The sequence below is a fragment of the Chenopodium quinoa genome, unplaced genomic scaffold, assembly GCF_001683475.1.
Source record: "Chenopodium quinoa cultivar QQ74 unplaced genomic scaffold, ASM168347v1, whole genome shotgun sequence".
NCBI classification, from domain to species: Eukaryota; Viridiplantae; Streptophyta; class Magnoliopsida; order Caryophyllales; family Amaranthaceae; genus Chenopodium; species Chenopodium quinoa.
Genome location: NW_018743014.1, coordinates 345,377 through 372,931, shown reverse-complemented (window position 1 = coordinate 372,931; position 27,555 = coordinate 345,377). Strand labels below are relative to the sequence as shown.

Genomic DNA, 27,555 nt, shown 5'->3' with positions numbered 1-27,555 from the left:
TTACGGAGTAACAAGCTAAAAGCCAGCCAAAATTTTGACTAAAAAGCTTCATATAAGGCCAAGTCATTTGCCAACCAACTCTACAAACATTTTTTTTTTTTTTTTTTTTGACGCACTCTACAAACAAACTTTATTCTTAATTTCTTACATCACTAAAAATTATTCAATTAAAAATTTAATAAAACATAGATTCATGAAAACCCATGCAATGTCAAATATTGAGCTCGAAATTTGACTTTGGTTGTTCCTTGTCCTCTTGGCACGGGAAAGGCTATCATTAGAAACTGGAGCTGACAGGAAAAACAAGGGTATTATTCCATATAAGAAGATTACACACTCTCGGCTATGGACTCTTCTACAGACTCAGCTGGAGTGGCACTGGTAGCAGGAACTTCAGCGATCTCAGGAAAGGGTATGGCAGCGCAGCAGTGGTAGTAACCGTTATCATCATATAAAAATCTTTGTGAAAGATGAGCTTCACGGATGAGATAATCACCCCATGCTTCAGACCCAAATTGCTCGAAAATGGGTGTGGCATCAAAAGAGTCTTTCCCTCTTTTATGTTTCCTCCTGTTTACTCCTTTCCTTTGTGTTGTATTCATCACAGTAGCATGCAGCTGCAGTTTGAGGGAGCAATGATACTCTTATCAGTGTTAAATGAACTAAATTAAATCATTTGTCATGCAAAGCAATTTAGTCGTTGGAGGGAAGAAACATAGAACAGAGGACTGCCAGACCAGACCACTGAACACTTAAAATCTGTTTCAATCAGCAATTTCATATATGTACATGTAACAGACAGATTCTGAAGCAAGTAGATGCAATAAGATATCCCAATTACAATTACAGACAAACACTACAAAGCACTCATACTACAGATAAACCAAACTGGGGCAAACATGGTGTACATGCAGACATGCAGTCAATAAAGATGCAAGAAATGAAAATTCTCGCTATGCTCCTTAATCCTCATATATGTTATAAAGATGGAAGGCTAAATTAAAAGTAACACCATCGGATGGCATTAAAGACTTCTTGGTGTTTTTAAAATGATGAAAGAAATATTGATATTGACACAGCTCAAAAATGCTAACAGGTTTTAATTTAAAATTCAACTGTCAATATCAGTCTTTTTCCAGTGATATATAGCAGGAGAGCAAGCTTACAAAGGACAGAACATCTGAATTTCTGGCTATATAATTAAGAAGTAAGCACAAAGACATAAGTCACAAAGTATACATCAAACTTAAAAGCCCCCTTTCACTTCAATTGTGTTTTTTTTCCATGTTCCTTGGCATCACACATCAATAAGTTCCAGTCCAAAATTTGAGATGCCTTAGCATTCTACTTTTGGTTGCAGTTTGAAAGATGGTCACATAATAGTTTTCCAAAACCGCACAAGAAAATTAGATTGTAAAGAGCACTGGATTATTGATGTCAAAAGCAGGTTATAAGCAGAAATCAAGCAGAAAACCAGGGCATCAGATAATATACCTTTAACTTTTGCTTAGCATCTCTCTCAAGTACTAGTCCAGCTTTGACATAGGCATCAATGATGAGTTCTATAATAGCTGAGGAAATACTACAGTGTTTTCAGGGATAAATAAAAAGTTAATATGTGGAGACATCAACGTTATTATCATATATATCGAAGAATAAATCTTTACTTGAGAGAAATAAGAAGTTATTATGTGGAGACATCAATATTATTAACATATATAAATATTGTTTTGAAAGAGAAAAAGAAACCAAGTAGTAAACGGATACGACATGCACGATGAAGTCGCCCCTCATTACCAATTTCTTCAACAGGAGCATAAAGAACTTGAGCTTTGGTTCGAGATCCTCTCAAGCAATCCTGGAATCAAATGAGGGTTTCTTAAATGGTAAAATAGCTATAATATACATAGTAAACTACTGTAAAGGAAAGACAAGCAAAGAGAAACCCAGTCACTAATGAGCCTTGAGTGAAGAAAGCATCATCAGATAGAGTAAGCCTCTCTCTTTCAAGGCCAATACAGCTAGTGCAGCCTAGTTTAGATTCATTAAATAATACCAAATTCATCAGAACCCAAGCTACATAGCCAGTCAGAATGAGTCTTACCAGCCCTTTAAGTCTAATAAACAAAGGTCGATTTTCCAAGACCTCAATTAGTTCAGAGGAGATACTCTGGATAAAATCACAAAACATTGTGTTACAGAAGAAAGTTTACAAGAAATCAATTACAATAAGTTTAACAGATATACCTGCAAAACCTCCTTAGCTGCATTGACACGTCCCTTATTCCATAACTTCAGCATTACTACAGTTAAGTGAAATCTTTTTGGTTTGATAAATATAGATTTATCAATCCCCAGTCCTGCCAAGGAAAAGGAATAGAGATGTCAAATACAAGAGATAACTTGGTATAAGTTGATGCATGTCTATAGCGTCAAGTCATCAATAGATAAGATTTTCACCATCAAAATTATCCCAATTGCTCTCTAAACAGGCTACCATCCTCAGCAGGGTAGGAAGTCTAACATATGTAGCCTTATCTCTAAGAGAACAGAGAGACTATTTCCAATCTCTTAATTCAACACACAACAATATATAATAAATGCAAATACTATAATTAGCCATTTTTATTTATTCCATTAACATCCAACAGTGAAATAGTGAAATAATTAGCCATTTTTTTGAGGAATAGTGAGGTATTGTCTCTTGATCAGACAACTTTGAAACTACATGTTTATATGGTTGCATTGATCTTCCATAGGGCCTTTGTCTCCTTGAAGAGTAATGAAGACAGCTAGAATAATGAACAGATTCTTTCCATGAGAAGGCTCAGTACATATTGTGGGGTGTGGTGAGAGAGACAATTTTAGATGCGGTTTCAAGATTTCCTACAACAGAATTTATACAGGATGCAACAGAGGAGGTAGAGAAGAATCTTGTACCAGATGTTTTAGGTGCATAGCTTACAAGAGGTATGTCCTTTGTATCCCTTTTAACATTATGTATGTCGTCAACTTTAAGATTGGCAGCAACATCTGGTGTGTTTACAGGTTTTACACTTTTTTCTTCATCTTCAGAAGCCTCATCACTTGAATCAACATCCATAGTCCCATCTGCATCTTTAGAATCACTATATGCCAGCACAGTGGACTGAAATCTGTTGAGTTTATCAACCAGTTCATTGTGTATGGCTAATGGAAGCGAGATCAAGTGAGAGAAGGTCAAAGCTGAAGAATTAACAGCCTGTCATCCAGAAAGAAAGAAAGAAAAAAAAAATGATACAACTTCCATGTTCACAATGTAAATGTAATGTTTGAGGAATCTGATTAAGCAGGAAAAGAAGACAAGCATCGAAAGGAACTAGTAAACAGAATTTTTAACCACCAGTTGGAGCTCATAGCAGTCATGTTGGGCTTTGCTTTAGATATCATAGATTTTGTCAAGCACAGTATAATAGTAAGAAATGGCAAGGTGGAATCCTTAGAAAGACGGAGGGAGTACTATCAAATTATCAAAGCCTGTTAAGAATTATTCCATAAGCAGGAAACAGCTTGATTATAGGTGGAAAATGCTTCCAATATTCACATGACCCACTGCATGAGACTGGACAAATAAATTGATTAGCAAACACAAACAATGCTCAAGAATTAGATGCTGCTGCAGGGAGTGCAGGCATACAACAGAATAATAGGTTGCACCTGATCTCAAGGGTAACTTGCTTGGGAAGATTCAATGAAACTGGGATTATCTGTAATTTACTTTTACTGGTTTATAAGACAGCTTATCCACGTTGCTTGTACAACCCTTTTTTAACAAAGCATTTGGTTGCATCTGATTTCATTTGTCAATAAAAACATAGGTGGAGATGATTCTTCCAGAATAAGTACACAGCAAAAGAGCGCCATTGGTATCTTAAAATGTACTCCCTCCATCCTCATAAAACTTGTCAAATTCTGTTATGATTCCCCCACAGGCCACATTAGTTGTCAAGTTCCTATTAACTATATTGAAAATTTTAAAAATTGAAGAACAGAAGCATTTGATGGACTTGTACTATTAGAATCCATCCTAGTTAATTTGAACTGTGGAATATAATCTATGCAGCTTAACAGTAAGTTAATGTACTTAATTCAAACAGCAGTGAAGATGCATTCAGCATTAAACATGCCTAGCACCAAAAGGATAACGCAAAAGATGGAGGGAAGCATCTGTTACAAAACATGATCAAGAGCACTTGATATAATTTTAAATGGTAAATCTATCTATATTGTAAAGACTGCAGACAAATCACAGGAAAAGTGAACTAGAAAGAGAGAAATGTTTAAAACCTCAGTGACTCAGAGAGAATAATAGTAGTCATAATACCACCACTCTTGTCTATCCAAAATTGATGTACATATATGTTAAAAGGTTCTTTTTTTTTTTTAAAAAAAAAAAAAAATAGAATTAATATGAAATACAGTAAAATAAAATAAAAGGTCTATCTTTTCTTAACTGCTAAATATACACATAAAAATTTAAATCTTTAATGTTTCATTATTGCAACTTTGATGATCACTATCATAACACTGAAATTTTGGCCACATTTGGTTTGCAGACATACAAACTGAAACACAATGCACAAGAATACTAGACATAACAAACATTTCCTTGAACCAATTGAAAAAGTTTATATGAACTTGTGCAAGAACTTCACCAGGATATCTCATTGAATTTACTTTCTGACACATACCATCAGCTAAGCTAGAAGCCTAGAAACGATTAGAGGGTGGAGGGACCATATTAGTTATCTTGCTCTAGATATCAAGAAAGTAAAATCTAGCAACAATATTTCTGCAAATGATCAAGGAAGACGTATTTCTCATTGCTGCAAATTAGCTATATCCTTTCAACCAAAAAAAATGCAATTTCTTAGACAGAACATTTGATGATGATCAACCAACCTTGTCAATTATAGCCTGGATTTTTTCTGAAGCTTTGGTAATTGCATCCATGGAATCACCTTCAATTACTGAAACAAGAGTCATTGTCAGCTCATAAAAAAGGAAAAAGGAAGCTATGGTAAGCAAGCATGCTTTAAAAGGAAGCTTTGGTAACTAAGCATGCTTTTCACTTTTTCAGGAAGAATAGAAGAGGTATTTTTAGGACAACTAATATTAGTTGTGTATAATATAAGAGAAGAAATAAGGTGCCAGAAGCCTGGAAATGCTTTAACAATACACTATATCTCTTTCATTAAAAAAAAAAAAAAAAAAAAAAAAAATCAAAAAGAAATCGAAAAGGAAAAAACAATACTCCCTTTTTCACGTAATTGAAGGATTATTCAGAACTGATTCCAGTTTCAAGGTAGGGTGAAGAGAATGTAATGAAAAGCAAGGGCACATTTAGCAAAATCTAAAACTCCAAGAGTTACTATTAATTTGAAGTGGTGTCAACTATGAGTTTGAATGCTTAAGTGCTGACTTGCCATCTTGACAGAGATGAAATGAAATTGATGAATCAGTTGCTTCCGTATAAGAGCCAGTGAGAATCTGAATTATTTTTGCCTAATTTAAGATTGTTCAATATTTGAGAACTTATCAGCAGTTTGTTCAAGAAAGTATGAAGCTGTTAGAATTGATAGATTATAATCTAATTTCAACTCCACATGGAGCAGTTTAGTTTGAACTTAAGTACATCAGGTCAAAATCCTTAATAGCACAAACTGATTAAACAAGATTGCTGCGCAAACTTAAATTTCGCATATGTAGCCGTGTCGATGGTGTAAGCAGCTTTTTTTTTTTGAAGTGATCGAATTTGATAGGTTAAGAAGTGCTGCAGTAGCTTTCTTCTATCGTCAAATTTTATTACTTATATTAACGATCCTATAGTTTGTGCATACTCTAATTTCCTAGTCCTACTTATATGGCATTAGAATGATGGTACACTCTTCCAGGTCTTCCTAGCAGTCCCACCTTTTCAACAAGACCCAGGCCCGTTGCATAGAATTATGTTACTGTTCACCCAAATGATTGAACTAATTAAACCTCAGGAGGCACTTTCAACTGTCCTGAATATTCACTAATATTCTGCATAATCAATACCTACACGACTAAACTATTGATCATTTTACCACTCGTTAAAAAGCATGGTGACATATACTATGTTTCAAACTTTTAATTGATAGTAATGCCATTCTTATCGGCAGGGATCCCCGTCCCCCAATATGATAATTGGCAATCATTGACAGGAGAATCATCCATTACCAAGCTAATATGGCTTCATTATGACAATTGGCAATCATATAAAGTTATAGAGGGGGGGGGGGGGGAGAGAGATGAGAGAAGAATTATCCATTACTAAACAATATGACTTCACATTGAAACAGCTTAACTAGATTTTAAACTTTAAAATACAGGCAATACAGCAACTACCTTGTATGATTTATACTAAGGGCAAGGTATAGAGAGGTGTGAGGTCAAAGTATGCAACCTTACCCTGAACCAGTGCAAAGCTGTTGTGAGGCTGTATTCAATAGAATTCTAAACCTTATAGCAATAATTTAAATTTAAAGTAAATCATCAAGAACAAGGTAGCTCAATTAATTAGCCACAAAAATCAACAGAATGTAAACACCAGGAAGGTGCAGGATAAAGAGGCAACTGAAAGTTAAAAACTTCCTAAAGGGAAAAATTATCAATCTCAACTGCAATATATGTTTTCAAAGTAGGAAGCCTTAGCAATTGATAGCGAGGCAAGCAGATTTAGCTAGGGGTCCTCAAATATGAAAACGATGAAGAAAAGGTAAACAAGTATCAGGCAGTATGCAATGGAAATAAGCAACGAATGAACAATATACCAATAGAATCCTCCTTCTTTGATAATGGAAATATTAACTTGACTCCCATTTCCTCCTCAATGCTTTGCCGCAAAGATTTACTGCAATGTGAATCCAAAAATGGCAAAATAAGAAAAGAGCAGATAAAGCATTTAGTTTGTAGCTTCCCAAGGTTCACTTAATAAACTCCTATAAAACAGCAATGAAATAAGCTGATAATGTCATTACTCTTTATATCCGATGAAACGCATGACAGAAGCACCTACCTGTAACAACATAAGACAACCCATCAAGAATCAAGACAGAATGCAGCAAAAATCCAAGTAGATAATCTAGGAAGAGCAACTTTGTCTTAAAATCATACATAGTTGCACATAAATCAAACTTCAACATGTTACTTTCCTCAATACCTTATATGCACCACCAGACAAAAGACCCAGGAAAAAATCAATCTTTGCTACTATTTCATGCCCTCTTTTTCACAATTATACACAATTCAGAACTCTAGAGCCAGATGTATTATAGATTGGACATGTCTGCTTCCTACAATCTCAAGAACCAATCTTGAAGTAGAAAGTGAAAAAACAATCAATTCTTTCACAAACAATGTACAATAATAAGTAGCTGGATCAGTAGTCCAGAATTTCCAGAAAAGAAAATCAAATAGATTAATTTAAGTATATCCCAGTATATAAAGTCATAGCAATCCAAATATGCTCTATATCTATCTGACACGCAAAAGGCTCATCAGTTTTGTAGTTTTTGCTAAAACATAAATTCCAAAAAAAAAAAAAACTACTGCAAAAAGAGACAGAGAAACGTCAACCTTTCACAAGAGAGTGAAGTTAATAAAAAAAATAAATAAAAATTAAAAAAAAAAAAAAGATTCTGTCGTATTATTGTATTAGATGTAGTCAATACCATTTATATTCTGCAGAACATAAATACGAATTTAAAAAGAACATTTGCAGAGTGCTAAAAAATTCTGCTGCAGAACAACCTCTCAGCCATATCCAGAAAATTAGCCAAGTATTTAGCAATTTTCCAGAACTTAAGACATTTTTAGCTTGCTCTTAGAATCTTAGATCAGAATGGTAAGGATGCAACAATTATAAACATCTTATGTACTATCAAATAGACATAGTATCGTTTTTATCAGTAATCCATACTTACACAAATTTAAATGAATTAAATAAATAAATAAGAACATTTGTAGCCAGCTAGAAACACCTTTCGTGCAGGGCACAAACTCCCAGACATTACCAAAAAATTAAGAAATAATACATGGCATTGTCCTAGAAAGCTAAAATTGAGGATCTCTTAGCTTGCTCAGATGAAAATGCTAAGAAAATGTGGCCAGTACGAAGCATGACCTTATAAGACTGCTTTCAGTTTCAGCAGTATGCCCACATGGAATCATTGTTTGTGTATCTATGCACAGAGGCCCATCGCCCGAAAATAGGTCCAATTAAACTTCCCAATGTACTACAGAAGCATAAATCATACCTCAACAGAAACAACAATTTTTTCCTTGCTTGCAGTTGATACTTTTTCTGCATCGGCGACTTCAAAGCTATTCTGTGCAACAGAACCATGGCTAACCTGGACACCTTCAGCTACACCAACTTCATTATTAGCTTGCAGAGATGAAGAGACTGTTGAATCATTTGCTACCCCTACAGATACAGCACACTTCTCATGTTCAATTGTTCATTTTGTTCAATGTTGGCAATATTTTCAGGCTCGGTCATGATATTATCCAATGAGCAGTCTGAAAGTTAGTGAATATCCTAGTTTGTTACAAAAGCTATAAGACTTCTTAGAGTATTCATCTTTACACCTCTAGTAGATTCAACCTGATAGGATTAAGGCTAAGTACATATATATAGATCTTCCTACTAACAGCAAGACACATACTATATTGTTGTTGCTGCTTCTGGTAATTTTGTCCTATTATATTTCACAATAGCCTTAAAAAGTTGAAGTTTTGAATTACAATTAGTTGTCTCTGATACCTCTCAAGTGAAATCACAGTGAAGCAAATTTTCATCATTCAATCTATTGTATCAACTACTACTAGCGCATCATGCAGCTTATTATTGAAGTATATGGAATTGCATGAGGATGAAACATTGGATCGTAAGGGATGGAGGAGGAAGATTTTTGTCGATGACTACACGGAATAATCAAATTTGGTTCATGTAGCCGACCTACTTATGGGATTAAGGCTTTGATTGATTAATTGAATAATTGAATCTATTGTATCAACTACTGCAAGCGCATCATGCAGCTTATTATTTGACAACAAAGCTTAGAAATTCAAAGCTAGAATCTGCAGGATTTAAATTCCGTAATGTATGTATGGCAGCTCAGGTAGGTCTTAAATGGTAAGGAAGCCAAAATAAAGGTCTTTAATCAGACAATCCAAAGTCACTAATTCTTAGAATAGGGGGGGAACAGGTGTTTGTTTAATGGAAGGCACCGATAAACAACCTTATGGTGCTCTAGCTGTACAGTCCTAGTATGGGAAAGTATAGCATAGCTGCTGAGGTTGACATTTAGAAATCCAAATTCCAAACAAACTACATCTCTGTTGTCTCTCACACACAGAACTTTATATGTTAAGAAATGGAAAATAAAAATAACATTATCTAAAAAAATCATTGATACACAGTGTCTCTTGGATTTCATATAGATGCATCTATTTAATTTCAGAATGGGCGTATCAAGAAGAGCCACAGCCCACAACAGCTCACCTATAGTCTAGAGGAAAAGCTCTCTAGCATTAAATTTGTTTCGGTGATGTTTACTTAAATATCCTTAGATTTGGAATACCTATACTGATGTACTTATGTGCTACACTACACGTCTTGCTGACAATTGTCAAAAAATAATGGAGGGGTGCTACTTTACAAGAAAAAAATTATGAGAGGACCAAGCAGGGCTAAAGGTTGAAATTTAGAAGGCTATGTCCCTAAAAGGCTGGAATTATGGGCCTTAATGGGCCAAGCCATGGCTAATATGATTTTGTATCTGCCAAAAGAAATAACGATAAACAAGAAACCAATCGCAAATTTACAGCCATTTATCAAAAAGACAAAGATCTCAAGTATATATTGGATGCTAAAGAAGTGGAAAACCTACTACCCTCATTCGAAGTGGACTGAGTACTGATCGGCCTCCAAACAGGATTTACTGCTTTCATCTTATTGTTCCAACCCTTAAAATAAAGAATTCCCTTTGACGCACATTCTTTGCTATTATTGCTTAAGCCATGATAACAATGGTATCCCTGAAAACAATAAAAGTTAAGTCAACCAAAAAAAAAAAAAAAAAAAAATCTGGATAATAAACAAGCAAATATTAATGCAAAAGACAAAATGACGAATGCAATACTCAGTAGCCATCAAAAATATACACTTGGCTCTATGGAAATAGGCCAAGCAAACCCAATCCTCTATGGATTGAGTGCATTCCATTCAGTGAATGACCAACAAAGATCCACCATAGATTATACCTTTTATAGAGCAGAAATCCTCACAATGTGCAAACCATAACATACTAATCATACTAAAACATTATTGACATGGTACTACCTTAAGTATATCGTAAACCAATTAAATCAATAGTTTTTTTTTTCTTCTAAATCCATTACTTTTGAGTTGGAAAACTCATTCCGGTTACCACCCAAGTAACAACTGCAATTTCCATCCTACACCCGGGTGTAGTTTTACACTTTTACACCCTTTTCAAATTCCCCTCCCCATCTACTAATGAGCTGACCACATTGGAAGGCAAATGCGAGAGTGTAAAATTACACCCGTTGTAGGATAGACATTAGACACCCGTGTAACAACAAACAACGCGCTATAAGCATATTATGGCGAAATTACACTGCAAAATAAGCCCTCAAACTAAACAAGAACACGCCGTAATTCGATGAAACTACACTAAGTGACTGCACAACTCAAGGTGCTTTCCTCAAACTTCACATTAACTATAATTTCCCAAGGAGGGGAACAAAACCCATTTATCAAAAACTTACACAAAAAAATACAATTCCAAAAACGGGAATCAAATTCAACCACAACCCCTAAAATGTAAAATAATTATTTCTCATTAAATCATAGAAATGATCATAAAAATAACCAAAATAAAATAAAATCAATCAATATAATGATAAAATAAGAGCAAATATACCTTGTTTCGGTTGAAAACAATGGGACCTTGCCGAAGGTCCACTAAAATGGAGAAGACTGGATTCGATCCAAGCTGTGTTGGGCCGAAGGTTTCCTGCACAGTGAACACACGTAAACTAGCCTCGGGGGTGTTTCCGAGGAAGGCCCCTCCGATGCTAAAGTCAGTACAATGTGTAAAAAGGAAGACACTATGCAAGAGAGTTTGTAGCTTGAGGCTTTTTTGGAGTATTTCTCAATGCAAGAATGAGCATATGAATTGCAATAATCCGTGTATGAGATAATGCATGTGATGTTGTGTCTGATCTCGTATATGATGTTATGAGATGTCGTTGTGTCTGATGTAAGAATATGACTCTCCCCTTGAATGTGTTAATATGAGGGCTTTTATACCTCATCATACTTGGAGAGGTTGGGCTTTAGCCCAATTGGCTTACTTTGTGGGCTGACTTTTGACTTTTGAGCAATTGGAGAGTTGAACCTTGACCTTGGGCTTTTAATTGGATCATTTAGTGCCCAGGCCCAATTTTGACTAAATTGGACCCAAACAACTTGCCCCCCAGACCCGATTCGGAAGGATGACGGGTCGGGTTTGATTTAACTCAGAAAAGGAGGGAAGTAAATGATTTAATTGATCCAAAAATTTGAATTTAAACCGTAATTAATGAGATAACAACGGTTAATGATTTGCGGAAGTTGGACGGATAATGGGCGGTTTAATCACAAGACATGTGTTTAATGGTTACTTAGTGGGTACTTAAGAGAAATTAAAGCACAGACTCTTCGTATCCCGTACCTGGAGATATAAACAGAGGCGCGTCATTCTCCTCACTTATTCACCAACACAAACCCAGAATTCTTCGAGAGAGAATCCAAGAATCCGTATCAAAACTTCGCAAATTCCCCCGAGCATTGAGCTTAGAAACTGAGACTTGCCACTACGAACTCGTAAATCGGCAAATTTCGCTTCAGATTAAGGTAAATTCCTTTGATTTCAGTTTATTTTTCTTCGAATTCGAACTCCTTCCCTTTTTCTTTCGACTTTTCTCTTCGAAATAGTCCATGGCAAGAGGAGTTAGAGGTAGAGCCCGTGCTCCAAGAAGAGCAAGGCCGATTCCCGATCCTAGGAATAGGATTGGGACCTGGAATGGTCGAAGGCCGGAGTCTGACCCTGCTGATGGGATTAGGGCGACTCCCCTTTCCTCGGCTCCTCCTCAAAGAACGGATGAGCCGAGTGCTTCTGGACGGGATGATGAAATTCCCGCTGTCCTTTGGGATATCCTCCCTGGGTTTTCAGAGTGGGAGAATGCCGAAGTCGCTTCGGCCATGATAAAGAACCGCCCCTACTCATGGTGGGTAGAGAACGCCGATCAATATCGATTTGCTGAGCAAATTGAGTTGCACTACGGCATTTTTGAAGCTGATGGATATTGGTGCCGAATGCCCTCAGCATCCGATAGAATCCATCGTCCACCCCCGGGGTATGTGGGGGTGTACACGAGACAGCTTCAGTATGGGCTGAGGTTCCCTTTGGACGTTTTCGTCCGAGACTTGCTGATCCATTACAACATTTCCCTATGTCAGCTAACCCCCACCAGCATCCGAAGGGTGATGACATACTTATGGGTCTGCAAGTTCTTCAGATACGTGCCGAACCTGCACTGCTTCAGAAAGCTCCATCGGCTAGTGCCAAATATTCAGAGTGGGCACGGAAGCCATGGTTCTGGGTGGTATCGGATTGAGTCCCGGCCCCAATACTTGACCATGTGGCCAAATGACTCTTCAGACAAGGACTGGAGAGGTCAATGGATTTGGGTTAGGGCACCCATAGATCCGGGCCACCCTTGCGTCTTCAGCGCTCCCCGGTACTTAGCTGAGCCTGATCCCGAAATGGGAAGTTTAGGTCCCCCCGCAGATAACGGGGCGGATCCGAACCTGGATCAGCAACATATCTTCGGCAAGCTGCCGAACCCGGGGGGGAGTGGTCGAATGCAGCATATCCCGGAGACTTGGCTCCCCGATACGCATTACGTTTTCCAAGAGAATATGCTAGCAGCTGTTGGCCTCAGCCGAAAGTTTAAGGATGGTAAGCTTCTTCGGCTGGGGCCGAGGCTTTTAACTACCTCTTTTTCTTCTCTCGCTTTGCTTTTTTATGCTGTGCCAACATATCTGAGCTAAACTTTTTCCCTTTCCTTTTTTCAGAGCGGGACGAGACCAACGTTGGTATTAACTACGCTCGTCTTGGTGTTAACCGAGAGCGAGTTGTAACTGAACGGGCCCCGTCTATCACTGAGCCGAGGCATAGGGAAGTTCATCTGGACTCTTCCCACTTCCAAATTGAGGCTGTTGCTCTGTATCAGAGGCAGAAACCTTGGTGGAAGAAGAGAGACCCTTGGTTTCAGCTGCTGAACGAGGAAGCTGAAGCTGCCCGCACAGCCGAAGAGGTTGCACGGGTACTTGAGGCTTGTGAAGGAGGAGAAGGGTCCTCCAGAGCTGCTGAAGCCGAAGCTGCAGCTAGAGCAGCTGAAGAAGACGAGGCTTTGCTGAAAACCTCGGTGAGCTTTCAGACAACTTTTTTCTTTTCTTTTTTTTTTTTTTTTTTTTTTTTTTTTTTTTTTTTTTTTTTACTCACACTCTTCTTCCCCCCTGTCTGTTACAGTCTGAAGAGAGTAACAGACACAGAGAAGGCAAAGCTCCTGTTCGTCCCGAAGATCAAATACAAGAGTCTTCAGACTCAGATATGGACGAGCAGCCCCTTCTGAAAAGGCGCCGAAGGATGGCCATCATCGGCCCTCATGATTTTCAGCAGAGGCCGATGACCATCGGCGTCGCAATAAGGGAACCTGAGGAAGGCAATGGATCGCCGAGGGTTCCCCAGCCAACACCCCAATCTCCTCAAAAGACCCCTCCGCCACCTCCTGAGATGGAGGTGGATCAGAGAACTCCCGAACCTAAGGGAGGGGTCCAAGAAGAAACCAAGGAGAGTGCTGCTGAGCACGAAAATAAAGATGCCGTGATGTCAAGTGCTGAAGGCTTCACGGCAGATATCGCCAGAGAGGTTGAGGCTTTCGTCCTCACCCCTGAAGAAGAGGAGGTCATAGTACTTGACTCCTCTGAGAAGGATGATGCTGAGACAACCAAAGCTAATCAAGCTCCATCGTCGTCCTTCCCTTCTTTCCAGACTCTGCATTCTGGAGAAATGGGTTTCTCGGCCCCCCGAATTCCAATCCCAGATCACATCTGGGACCTCATATGGGGTCAAAACCGAGAAGGAGCTGCAGCCTACTTCGGCAATTTTGCTGGCATGTCCGAAGTAGACAGGGCAAGGATCTGGTCGCTGAAGGCCACTGCTGGGATGGGCGAATCCAGTAGATCAGTTCCTGACCCAGCCAGGTCTAACCAACTGCTGATGATGCAGGTAATTTTCCTTCATTTCCTCCGAAATTCAGCTCTATTTTTTTTTTTTTTCTTATTACTTATTTTTTTTTTGTCTTCCTGTTTTCAGTTCGTGCACAATCAGACTCTCACTGTAGAGCTGATTGATACCCTACAAGATAGGGTAGACGCTGCTGTGCACGAAAGGAAGGTGGCTGAAGAGGAAGTTAAGCTTGCTAAGCTGAAGCAAGCAGCAGCTGAAGAGAAGCAGCAGGAGGTTGAGGAGTACGGTAAAAAAGCTGCCGAAGCTCTGAAAACCTTCTGCGATGCTATGGAGATGGAGGTTTTTCCCCCACTGATGGAAGGGGAAAAATTCCTCCAGGAGCATATGGGAGTGGACGTCTCCAAATTCAAGGCTGCTATTGAGAGCCGAATTCAAGAAGGAACTGCTGCACAAGCTGAAGTGCAGCAGCGTCTAGAGGCTCTTGAAGCCAGCCGAATGGCTGCTGAAGAGTTGCTCTTGGCCAAAGACGTCCAACTCTCAGAGGCTGCTGCTGCTGCTGAAGCTCAAAGAGCTAAATTCCAAGAGGCTGAGGATCAACTGCTGATCCAGAAAGTTGAAGTGGCCCAAGCTCAGACAAAGGCTTTCCAAATTCAGCAAGAGCTGAATGAGCTGAAGGGTTCCTCCTCCAAAGTCGCTGAACAGCTGAAGAAATCCAAGGAAGACTTGGAGGAGACCCAGAAGAAGCTGGCTGATGCTGAGGCTTTACTCAAAGTCCGTGTTTACACCCAAGAGGAATATGAGATGGGTTTCAGAAACGGATTCCGAGTATGCCGAAGACTCTGCCTTCATGCTGAGCCGAAGCTGGACTGGTCTAAATGTGCTGAGTGGGTCCAGAATCCCGAAGACCCTCACATGAAGTATGCAACTCCAGCTGAAGCTGAAATTCTTAAGGCTGAGGAAGCCGAAGAGGAAGCTGAAAGACTGGAGTTGGAAGCTGAGCAGAGGGAAAGGGAGGCTCGGCAAAATGCAAAGCCCGCCTCTTCGGCTGCTGGGGCTGAGGCCACCATGGGACTCAACGCTGATCAGTCTGATCCCCCGGCTGAAGCATAGGAACTCGGGCAGTCGTCTTCAGAATCTTGCGGTTCATCATGTGCTTAACTTTAGACTTGCCGCTTTCTGAGTTTTTTGCCTTGTTTTTTGCTTCAGCTTGCCTTGTCGTACAGCAGTTTTATTTTTTTGCTTATGTACGTATTTCGGCAGCTGTTATTTTCCGCTTGTGGGCGGCTGCCGATACTGAATTATTGAACTTGTAGCTCAAAAATTTTTTCTTCAGTTGCTTTATTTTTGAATGCTTTACTGTTTCTTTTCTTCAACTCTGCCGAACATAGCTGCACTGCGTGCTTCTTGCCCCCACAGAAATTGAAGTATGACTTTAGTTGAATAAGCAATTTCTGAACTTCTTCAAAATAGATATCCGAAACACAGGGCCAACTTAAGGCAATGCTTCTGGGATACAAGTCTTACTGAAGATTGACCGTCTGAAAGTTGGATATCCGAAACACAGGGCCAACTGAAGGCAATGCTTCTGGGATACAAGTCTTACTGAAGATTGTCTGAAAGTTGGATATCCGAAACACAGGGCCAACTGAAGGCAATGCTTGGGATATTAGCTTTCTGGGACTAACCTCTTTAGAACAAGTCTTACTGAAATTTGACTTCAGCTGAAAGACCAGCGTTCTTAAAGAAGACGTATATCCGAAACACAGGGCCAACTTAAGGCAATGTTTCGGATAATGGCTCTCTGGGATACAAGGCTCAGTTAAGGCAATATCCCAGGATTGTCCATGGACTCATGTCTTTGGAGAACAGGTCTTACTGATGTTTGATTTCAGCTGAAAGACCAGTGTTCTTTAAAAAGACTGAGTTTTGTAAGCCATCTGAAACCCAGTTACCCGAAGGCGAAGGTTTCAGACGAGGCTGATTTAAAAAGGCTGTTATCCTTGATTTTCTGTCTATCTTTGAAAAATGGATACCCGAAACACAGGGCCAACTTAAGGCAATGTTTCGGATAATGGCTCTCTGGGATACAAGGCTCAGTTAAGGCAATATCCCAGAATTGTCCATGGACTCATGTCTTTGGAGAACAAGTCTTACTGAAGTTTGACTTCAGCTGAAAGACCAGTGTTCTTTAAAAAGACTGAGTTTTGTAAGCCATCTGAAACCCAGTTACCCGAAGGCGAAGGTTTCAGACGAGGCTGATTTAAAAATTTTCAACTGTTGCTGTTATCCTTGATTTTCTGGCTATCTTTGAAAAATGGATACCCGAAACACAGGGCCAACTTAAGGCAATGTTTCGGATAATGGCTCTCTGGGATACAAGGCTCAGTTAAGGCAATATCCCAGAATTGTCCATGGACTCATGTCTTTGGAGAACAAGTCTTACTGAAGTTTGACTTCAGCTGAAAGACCAGTGTTCTTTAAAAAGACAGGTTTTGTCAGCAATCTGAAACCCAGTTACCCGAAGGCGAAGGCTTCAGACGAGGCTGAATAAAAAACCCTCAAAGAGTAGATAGAACAAAGAAAATTTTGAAAGGATAAACAGTTGTAAATTTTATATAAATGGCGGCTCCAAGGCCTGTCATTAGTTCAAAATGTACTTACAAAGATTGTTCTGCCCCGAAGGGTTTACACATGGTATTTTTTCAGTACATCAGCATTCCAGTGATTCTTCAACTCAGTTCCATCCAACTGCCGAAGTCGGTATGTCCCTGGCTGAAGCTCATCATAAATTTCATAAGGTCCCTCCCATGTAGCTGAGAGCTTCCCATGGATTCGGCCTTTCTGAACTGCAGCAGCATTCCGAAGGACAAGATCCCCAATTTTGAGAGGCCTTGCATGGACCCTTCGGTTATAAAATTTGCTGACTCTCTGCTTATAGGCCGCCATTTTATCTCGAGCTGAGTCTCTTACTTCGTCGAGGAAGTCGAGAGATTCCCTCATCAGTCGCTCATTCTCAGCCGAGAAATGGTGCACTCGAAGGCTCTCAGAGCCAATTTCCACTGGAAGGACGGCTTCGGCACCATACACCAGTTCAAAAGGTGAGTGGCCCGTTGCCTCTTTTTCAGTTGTCCGAAGGGACCAAAGGGTTCCAGGGAGCTCCTCTAGCCATTTGGACTTTTGATCTTCCACCCTCTTCTTGAGGGCACTTAAGATCTGTTTATTTGCTGCTTCGGCTTGTCCGTTACTCTGCGGGTGGCATACCGCTGAAAATGCCAGTTTTATGCCGAACTGATCTGTATATCGCTTCAGTGGTAAGTTGTCAAATTGCCTCCCATGATCGAAAACAAATACTCTCGGGATGCCAAAGCGAGTGATGATATTCTGCCAGATAAATTTTCTGACAGTTTGCTCTGTAATGTTCGAGGCTGCTTCGGCCTCGATCCATTTACTGAAGTAGTCAACACCAACTATCAGCCATTTTTTCTGGTACACAGCCTCTGGAAATGGTCCCAGTATATCCAGTCCCCATTGGGCAAACGGGAGTGGATTAAGGATCGGCTGAAGATCCCTTGCTGGCTGATGGATAACTGGAGCATATTTTTGACATTTTTCGCATTTCCGAACCAGCTCCTTAGCATCTGCGATCATGGTGGGCCAGTAATATCCGGCCCTCAATGCCTTGTGGGCTAAGGTTCTTCCCCCAATGTGGTTCCCACAGATGCCGAGGTGAATCTCCCGCAGGATATAATCTGCATCTGTTGGTCCCACGCATTTCAGCAATGGGGCTGAGAAGGACTTTTTCAGAAGTTCCCCCTTGAAGACAATGAACCTAGAGCTGGTTCTCTTCATTTTGGAGGCCAAAGCTTTGTCCTCAGGAGTTTCTCCCCGAAGCTTAAAAGCTAAAATGGGTTCCATCCAACTAGGCTCTGGGTCGGCGCAGCACACTTCAGGTGCTTCGTCGACACTTCTTACTCGACGCACTTCTACATATACAGACCTGTTCAGCTCGGTAAAAGATGAACTAGCAAGTTTGGAGAGTGCATCGGCCTGAGTATTCTGACCCCTTGGGATCAGCTGAACCTCAAAAGTTTTCAGCTCTGCAATGACTGATTTGATCTTGGCAAGATAAGCTATCATGGAGGGCTCTTTGGCCTCATAGCTGCCACTGATCTGATATGCAACTAGCTGAGAGTCTGTTTTTAAGCAGACATGATCGGCTTCCAAGGAGATGCACAATTGTAGGCCGGCGATTGCTGCCTCATATTCGGCTTCATTGTTCGAGGCCTTAAAAGAAAATTTTAGTGCATACTCAAAGGATTTGCCTTCGGGAGAAGTTATCACTACTCCTGCCCCCGAACCGTTTTCGGTGGAAGACCCATCCGTAAACACGGTCCAGACTTTCTTGTCACTGTCCAGCACTTCTTGGTATGAGCATTCGGCCAAGAAATCCGCCAGGGCTTGAGCCTTGATGGCAGCCCTCGGACGGTAGCTGATGCTGAATTCGGTGAGCTCAAAAGCCCACTTGGCTAGTCTACCGGATTTTTCAACCTTGCCAAGAACTTTTTCCAACGGCTGATCAGTTAAGACCACTATCTGATGGCAATCAAAATAGGGCCTCAGCTTCCGAGCAGCTACCACTACCGCGAAAGCAACTTTCTCGAGTAGAGGATAGCGGGTCTCGGCATCCGTCAGTGTATGACTGACGAAATAAATCGGTTGCTGACTCTTATTCTCTTCCCTCAGCAATACTGCGCTGATGGTGGCTGGGCTAACGGCCACATATAGGTATAGAGTTTCTCCTTCAACTGGGCTAGCCAGCGTTGGGAGTTGAGCCAGATGCTCCCGAAGCTGTTGAAAGGCGTCTTTTTGCTCTTCCTCCCAAACAAGCTCTTTTGTTTTCGGGAGTTTCAGGGCTTTGAAGAAGGGTAACCCCTTATCCGAAGCTCTAGAAATGAACCTCGAAAGGGCTGCCATTCTTCCGGTGAGCCGCTGAACATCCCTCTTCGTTTTCGGCTCAGGAAGGTCGAGCGCCGCTTTGACTTTAGAGGGATTGGCATCAATCCCGCTTTTGCTGACCATGAAACCCAGGAATTTCCCTGACTTCACGCCGAAGACACACTTCTTCGGATTCAGCTTCATTTGATGCTTTCTCAAGGTGGCGAAAGTTTCAGCCAGGTCCTTTACATGGTCCTCTAGCTTTTTGCTTTTGACGATTGAATCGTCAACATAGACTTCCATGTTTCGGCCCTTTTGATCGGCGAAAACTTGATCCACCAGCCTTTGATAGGTTGCCCCCGCATTTTTCAATCCGAAGGGCATCATTTTGTAATTATACACCCCAGCGTTCGTGACGAATGCTGTCTTTGCTCGATCGTCGGGGTGCATGAAGATCTGATGATACCCTGAGAATGCGTCCATGAAACTAAGCAAGGCATGGCCACTTGTCGAATCGACTAGCTGATCGATTCTTGGCAAGGGATAGAAATCCTTTGGACAAGCCTTATTTAGGTCCGTGAAGTCAACGCACATCCTCCAGGTACCATTGGGCTTCTGAACCATCACCACATTTGCCAGCCATTCCGGATATTGGCAAGGTTCAATGAATCCTGCCTCCAATAATTTTTTGACTTCGGCTGCGATGTCTCGGTTCTTATTGGCGGAGTAATTCCGCTTCTTTTGCTTAACTGGTCGACACGCTGGGTCAACATTAAGCTTGTGGGAGATGAGGTCTGAACTTATCCCGGGCATATCAGCTGCCGAGAAAGCAAACACATCTCTGTTATCCCGAAGGAGCTGAATAAGTTCACAACGGGTGTCAGGATCAAGGTCCATCCCGATTGTTACACATTTCTCAGCATCTCCTTCGGCCAACTCAACTGTTTCAGTCTGTTGGTCCATGTCCATTGCCGATGGACTGGACTCTTCAGAATCTGGTCTGCTGCCAATGTCAGCAGGTGTCCCAGTCTTTGTGTTCTTCGGCTGGCTCTCTGAGTCTTTCGGCTCAGATGAAGAGTCAACCTTTTCCCTTTCGGGACCTTTTTCTCTGGGCACTGATCCTTGGGCCGAAGCACTTAGGCCTTTCGGCTTTTTTGTGCTCGGCTCTCTTTCTTTTTCTTTCTCCTCCTCATCCTTGTCGTTATCTGGGCGACTACTGGATGGCTTGAGGTAGTTGCACCTTCGGGCGTCCTTCTGGTTGCCCTGTATCCTTTCGGGGAAGCCGGCGTCTGAGACGTAAATCATCAGCTGATGATAAGTTGAGACGACCCCTTGGATCTCGTGAATTATGGGTCTCCCCAAAATCACGTTGTACACTGAAGGAGCGTCGATGACCAAAAACTCAATCATGACGTTCCGGGCTGCCTCATCGCAACCGATGGTGACAGGAAGCGTCACCTTCCCATCTGGATAAGTTGAAGCCCCATTGAACCCGGATACCGGATAGGGTACCGGCGTAAGGTGCTTGGGCTTCAGCTTAATTTGGTTGTAGGCCTTTCGGAACAGAATGTTTGCTCCGCTGCCACCGTCAACAAGGACCTTACTGACGTCGTGGTTGGCCACCGTGGCGATGATCACCAACGGATCCTCGTGAGGGAACGTAATCCCCCGGCAGTCGGCGGCTGTGAACGTCATGTTCGGCACCGGCGACTGGGGAGATTGAATGTCAGCGTTGTTCACCTGGTGAGTCAAAGCTCTAAGGTGACGCTTGTGCTCCCTCCGAGAGTATATTCCTCCCGAGATAACATTGATCGGAGGGAATTTCCCCTCCGGTTTTTTACTGTTTTTCCGGGGGAAATCAAGGTCCTGCCGAGAGTCCTTTGCTAACCTCTCGGATTCTTTTTTCTCGCGGTGATCCGCGATGTATTTTTTCAAGTATCCCTTCCGGACCATGTCTTCTATCTGGTCCTTCAGCTGGATACACTCCTCAGTGTTGTGGCCCGAAGACTCGTGGAACTCACACCACTGATTTTTATTTTTTCGCTGATACCACTCTGGGAGTGGTCTCGGCTTTCGGTAACTCTGCTCCTCCTTCGTCACACTGTAAATTTTGGCGCGTGGAAGAGAGAGCGGAGTGTAGGACTCGTATCTGCCTGTGTATGAGGCAAACCTGTCCTTCTTTAGGTCGCTGGCCGAAGATGGCTCCGGAGCCTTTGATTTTCCCTTTGCCTTATGGCCTTGGCCTTCAGACAAAGGTATTTGCCTCTGTTTCCCTCCCCCGGATTGAGGTTGGGTTTTTGCTTTATTCCATTCTTCGGCTCGGATGAACTTATCCGAAGCACTAAGAGCTTCCTCCAAGGTCTGCGGGGTATGCATGACCATGAAGTCTAGGAATTTTCCTGGCTGAAGGCCATTCTGCATTGCAAAAACAGCTAGCCCCTGGTCCAGCTGAGAGACGCTTGATGACTCGTTACTGAAACGGGTCAGGTAGTCTCGGAGGCTTTCGGTTTCCCCCTGTTGCAGACCCATGAGCTCTGCGGTAGTCTTTTCTCGGCGGTTTGCCGTGGAAAACTTGCTCCTGAACTTGGAGGACAGATCATCCCAACCTGTTATGGAGCCTTGCCTTACTCCCTTGGAGATCCACGCTTGCGCGACCCCCTTGAGAGTGGTTGGGAAATATTTGCACCAAGTTGCCTCGGATCTGGGGCAAAGATGCATATGAGCCTCATACGAGGCCACGTGGTCCTTCGGATCCGTGGTCCCGTCATATGTGATATGCGACGGTATTTTAACCGTGGGTACGCGCTCTTCTAGTATCCATTGCTCGAATGGTGAACTAGCGGGAAGCATAATGGCCTTGCCCTTGTTCCTGGCCGAAGGGACCGCGCTCCGCCCTCTCAGAGAGGTAGGAGTGGTTTTCGTCCCTGGCTGGGAAGTCTGGGCCTCGGCTGCAGGGAACGTGAGGCGACTACGCACGCTCGGTTCCTGGCCGCCGAGTCGGTCAAGGACGCTTCTGCGAGCAGTCTCAGGTTCCCGGCGAGTAGATTCTGGCCGAGAAGCTGAGCTGCTGCTCTTATGCGCTGCTGGTCTTGAGGATGAGGATCCTTTAAATAATTGAGAGTTCTTCTTCCTCTGTTTTTCATTTTTCCAAGAATCCTCCTCCCACTCTTCCAGTTCCCGGAAGGAAGGAAGCTTCCCACCGTCATGGTCTAACTTCCTCCGCTGATGCCGGGTATGCGGAGGAGTTCGATCACGAGGCGGTGGCATATTCTGTGCCCTCATTGCCTCCATGAGTACTGCCAGCGCTCTTGCCACCTCCTCCGAACTGGGCCCCGTCAAAGGGGTCCCCGGCCGAGTGTGGTAATGAGGCCGTGCAGCCGATGGTTGGCTTTGGGACACCGAATATGTCCTATGATCAGACTGACCCCTGCTAGACCGAGAGTGGTCCGGCCTATATTGGGAGTCATGCATTATAGGAGATAGGGAATCCTCCTTGTGTGATCCTCCCCCCGAGCCGGCACCCTTGGGAGAGTTCCGGTCCGGCGAGGGCGATGGTGTAGGGGTTTTAGGCTTTTCGCCCGCTCCTTGACGGAGGCTTTTGCTCTTGCGGTTCTTAGCCATGGCTGCTAAGATAATTGCAAGATGATCTTGGTTAGGAATTTGGCTTAAAGATTTTTGAAAGTCTTCCCCACAGACGGCGCCAAATTGTTTCGGTTGAAAACAATGGGACCTTGCCGAAGGTCCACTAAAATGGAGAAGACTGGATTCGATCCAAGCTGTGTTGGGCCGAAGGTTTCCTGCACAGTGAACACACGTAAACTAGCCTCGGGGGTGTTTCCGAGGAAGGCCCCTCCGATGCTAAAGTCAGTACAATGTGTAAAAAGGAAGACACTATGCAAGAGAGTTTGTAGCTTGAGGCTTTTTTGGAGTATTTCTCAATGCAAGAATGAGCATATGAATTGCAATAATCCGTGTATGAGATAATGCATGTGATGTTGTGTCTGATCTCGTATATGATGTTATGAGATGTCGTTGTGTCTGATGTAAGAATATGACTCTCCCCTTGAATGTGTTAATATGAGGGCTTTTATACCTCATCATACTTGGAGAGGTTGGGCTTTAGCCCAATTGGCTTACTTTGTGGGCTGACTTTTGACTTTTGAGCAATTGGAGAGTTGAACCTTGACCTTGGGCTTTTAATTGGATCATTTAGTGCCCAGGCCCAATTTTGACTAAATTGGACCCAAACATACCTGAAACCGTTCTGGTATATAAAGAAACGAATACGGATTTATAAATTGCGAAGGTCGAGGAATTCTGCAAAATAAGAGACAGAACAAACCATGAATTGGGGTTTTTGGCCCAACAAAATGGAAGCTTTTTATTGAAAAATAATCATTAAACCGTTAATTTAATCAATACAGTACAGTATAAAAGAGCTGGAGAAAATCAAATACAGTGATTTTTTAATTTACCTGAAGAAGAAAGCTCTGGCACTGGAAACTACCATTTGATGATTTCAGTAACATAAGAAATTAGAAATATCGTTGAGATTAGATTACTACTAGTCTACTACTATCTTTCGGTCTTTCCCTTGGATTTTCCGATTTTGGCTTTTTTTTTTCTAAGCTATGTCTTGTGGTTATTAAGTTTATAAGGTGTGTCCGTACTTTTTAAAAATTACAAGATGTACCCTCCAACTTAAGGTGTTTATTCAACCGTACCCTATAACATTAATTCAACGTTAATAGTTGTGTTAACGGTTTATTACCACACTTTGGAGACACGCCTACATTGGGTTAGAGTTATATAAGTAGGTAAACATTTAGTATTTTTTCCACATTTTTTCATCCACTTTTTTTTCTTTCATCCATTTTTTCATCCACTTTGGAGACTCGAATTTCGGATATTCGAAAAATTTTCGGGTTTTTTGGATTTTCAGATCGGATACGAATCGGAATTTATCCGAAAATTTTAACTACCTGATTCGAAAATCCGGTGATCCAATCAGAAAACCCGATTATCCGATCCAAAAGTTCGAATATCCGAAAATTTTGGATCGAATTCGGATCGCATTTTCTCCGATCCGAAAATTTCGGAAATCCGAATTTTTGGTGGGATCGGATCGGATATCCGAAACTGAACAGCCCTAGTCCCAACTCTAGGGATTTAACAGCCCCTAACTTATTATGACCTGGTAAACAGTTGCTAAATACAGTACAAAACAACCTAAATGCGGGATTTACTTACATGTACCCTTTTTGTAATTCCTAATATCTCACCCTAATTTCATTCTTAAATACAGTGCAAAATAACTTAAATGTAGGATTTTTTCGAGTGTGTTTAATTTGGGTGGGGCTAGGTTGATGGGCGATGGTGTCGGCGACTGAGAGGTAGTTCTAGTGGCGGTTAGCAGTGATGTCGGCGGATGGGGGTTGGCTGTTGTGGTTTTGGTGGTTTAGAGGAGAGAGGGTAAGTGGAGGGAAAAAGGGAAAAACCAAAAGGGAGGGTTTGAGCACGTGACCCTCACGTGAGGGTCAACGATGAGAAACAAGGTCAATGCCTTGAAACCGGTCTAAGGTGTTATCTCGCAAAAATTTATAGTTTTAGACGTAGTCTTACAAAAAAAAAACACACACACACACACACAAATTATTAAGGGTGGCTGTAGGACTTTAGATACTTTAAGCGGAATTGCATGAATCATATTCATAAGCATCTAGTAACCAAGATCATTACACAACACATAAAGAACATGTAATTATACCTTTGAAGTGTGATTCCACGTGCGATCGAGCAAGCTAAGAACAATAGGAGATAAGGAACCCCAAGCGTGATTCCTCTACTTGGTCCACGGGCACAGATTAAACCTCCAATAATGCTAGTTAGTTGTGATTGAACCCTTCAATCAACCTTCTACGGAGAAGAGAGACAAACTAACCACGAACCACCACGACGAACACCACGAATCACCACCGAGGGGCGCCGGCCGTACGTACGTAAGGGAGAGGGGAGGGTCGTGAGGAGGAGAGAGAAAAGGGAGATTAGGGTTTGGGAAAACTGGTTGTCTTGTTTCACAACTCACTGTATGTTAATTGTTTGTCCCACTGTCAACCTTCGACATGGACTTTATTTATAGATCATATCTCTAAATAAGAGTCTATGTCAAGCCCAAACTCCTAATCTTAATCAAACTACTCTAGCCCAACACCTTTCATGGTTTGTCATAATCTCATGAGGCCCATTAATGGGCCTCTTACTTGTTTAACCCAATACCCTTGTGTGTGACCTCATAGGATGCATTTTATTAGGTTTTGGACTATTTGACTAGCCCAAATATCATTTATCATATCTAGCAATAGACAATGACAACCCAAAATAATGAACTAATTATCTCCATAATAGTGATCCTTGATATATCTAGTAATTGCACTTATCGAAGACATAATTCCTTCAATCTCCCACTTGTCTGAGACAAGTGCGCTATATTCAAAATCCCTTAAGTCAATGTGTGTCGATTTGATAATATGATTGCATCTCATGTCGTGATCATATTAATCTACAAATCTTTTCTTGAAAAAAAACTGAGTTAGAATTACTAAACAAATGATTACTATGTAATCCATTTGAGCACGGCCATGCATTTTCTGAATTCTCCCTCGTCAAGGGGCCAAGACACATTCCTAATTAAATAGGTAGACTCAATCCAATCTTGTGGCAACCAAAGCTCCCACTCAATTTTTGAAGTAACCAGGAAACACCCTTTCTAATCTCCAGTTACGGGAAGACGTTTGAATGTACCACAGTTAAATCAATCATTGAATGGAATCAATGCTCCACTCATGTCAAAGGAATCCACTAATATATCCGGAAGCTCTATACTTGAACTTCAAAGTAGGTCTATAGTTCGATCGTGCATCATTCATGCATACCCATGTGATTGACCGAGCATCACTATGCCCCTATAGCCCTAAAACTGCGCTATCCAATCAATATTACATGCTAGTCCATTTATTGAAATCATTTATGTCCACTTTAATGATTTCGAACTAGGAACTTAAATAATATATGAATTTAGTTCACCGGTGGTGTTTCATTCATCAGGTCATCAACCTGATGAGCCCATCAATCCATAATTATTTTGGACATTTTATTTAATATCAAAAACCATAATTATATAAGAGAAATAATAAATTTTTGATTAAACATAATTAAGTAAATGAACGTATTACATATGTATTAAGTTTTTCTTAAAAACAAGTACAACTTAAATTACATCACTTGCTTCAGTCCAGTTGCTCTAGTATGAGTCTCATGCTTGGGCAATGGAAGGGGTTTAGTAAGCGGATCAGCGATGTTGTCATCCGTATGAACTTTGCACATCTTAGCATCTCGTTTGATAACGATCTCTCGAATGAGGTGATACTTCCTCTCAACATGTTTGGACTTGAAGTGTGACCTTGGCTCCTTTGATTGAGCAATGTCGCCATTGTTGTCACAATACAACTCAATTCCTTCTTGAGCACTTGGTACAATGTCCAGCTCTATAAGGAAATTTTTTATACAAACTGCTTCCTTAGCTGCTTCAACTGCAGCCAAATACTCTAATTCTGTCGTAGAGTCTGCGACAGTGCTTTGCTTCAAACTCTTCCAGCTCACTGCTCCTCCATTCAGACAGAAAATGTACCCTGACTGGGATTTGAAATCATCTCTGTCTTTTTGGAAACTCGCATCCGTATAGCCCTTGACAACCAACTCATTCTCGCCACCATATACTAGAAACATTCCTTTAATCCTTCTCAAGTACTTAAGGATGTTCTTGGCAGCTGTCCAGTGTGCTTCACCTGAATTTGCCTGAAACCTGCTGCACATGCTAAGAGCATATGAAACATCCGGCCTTGTATATATCATGGCATACATAATACACCCTATTGCAGAAGCATAAGGTATACTAGACATACATCTCATATCTTCTGGCTTTTGAGGGCACTGAGATTTACTGAGCGTAATGCCATGAGACATGGGGAGAAATCCTCTCTTGGAGTCTTTCATCTCAAACCTGTCAAGAACCTTATCAATATAATTCTCTTGACTTACTCCAATCATCCTTCGAGACCTGTCTCGATGGATCTTGATTCCCAAAATGTACTCGGCGTCACCCAAGTCTTTCATGGAGAAACAACTCTTCAACTATGCCTTGACTGATTCAAGCATTGGTATGTCATTTCCC

General features: G+C 41.5%; 1 protein-coding gene across 4 annotated transcripts; it reads right to left on the bottom strand.

The window, feature by feature from the left end:
- On the bottom strand, window positions 1–23,945 carry LOC110729834. Of its 4 annotated transcripts, none has more exons than XM_021909612.1 (13): window positions 23,801–23,945; window positions 23,579–23,642; window positions 9,960–10,107; window positions 8,322–8,491; window positions 7,044–7,081; window positions 6,837–6,916; window positions 4,942–5,009; window positions 2,941–3,241; window positions 2,248–2,360; window positions 2,105–2,170; window positions 1,768–1,858; window positions 1,495–1,562; window positions 1–617 (listed from the first exon to the last, which is right to left on the bottom strand). In XM_021909612.1, exons 1-13 carry the CDS (start codon window positions 23,833–23,835, stop codon window positions 330–332), a joined length of 1,530 nt encoding a protein of 509 aa, XP_021765304.1. In that variant the 5' UTR covers window positions 23,836–23,945; the 3' UTR covers window positions 1–329. The 4 variants fall into 4 exon arrangements, with proteins under 4 accessions (XP_021765304.1, XP_021765306.1, XP_021765305.1 ...); XM_021909614.1 differs by having other exon boundaries at window positions 8,322–8,431; XM_021909613.1 differs by having other exon boundaries at window positions 9,963–10,107.
- Between the last annotated feature and the right edge of the window lie 3,610 nt (window positions 23,946–27,555).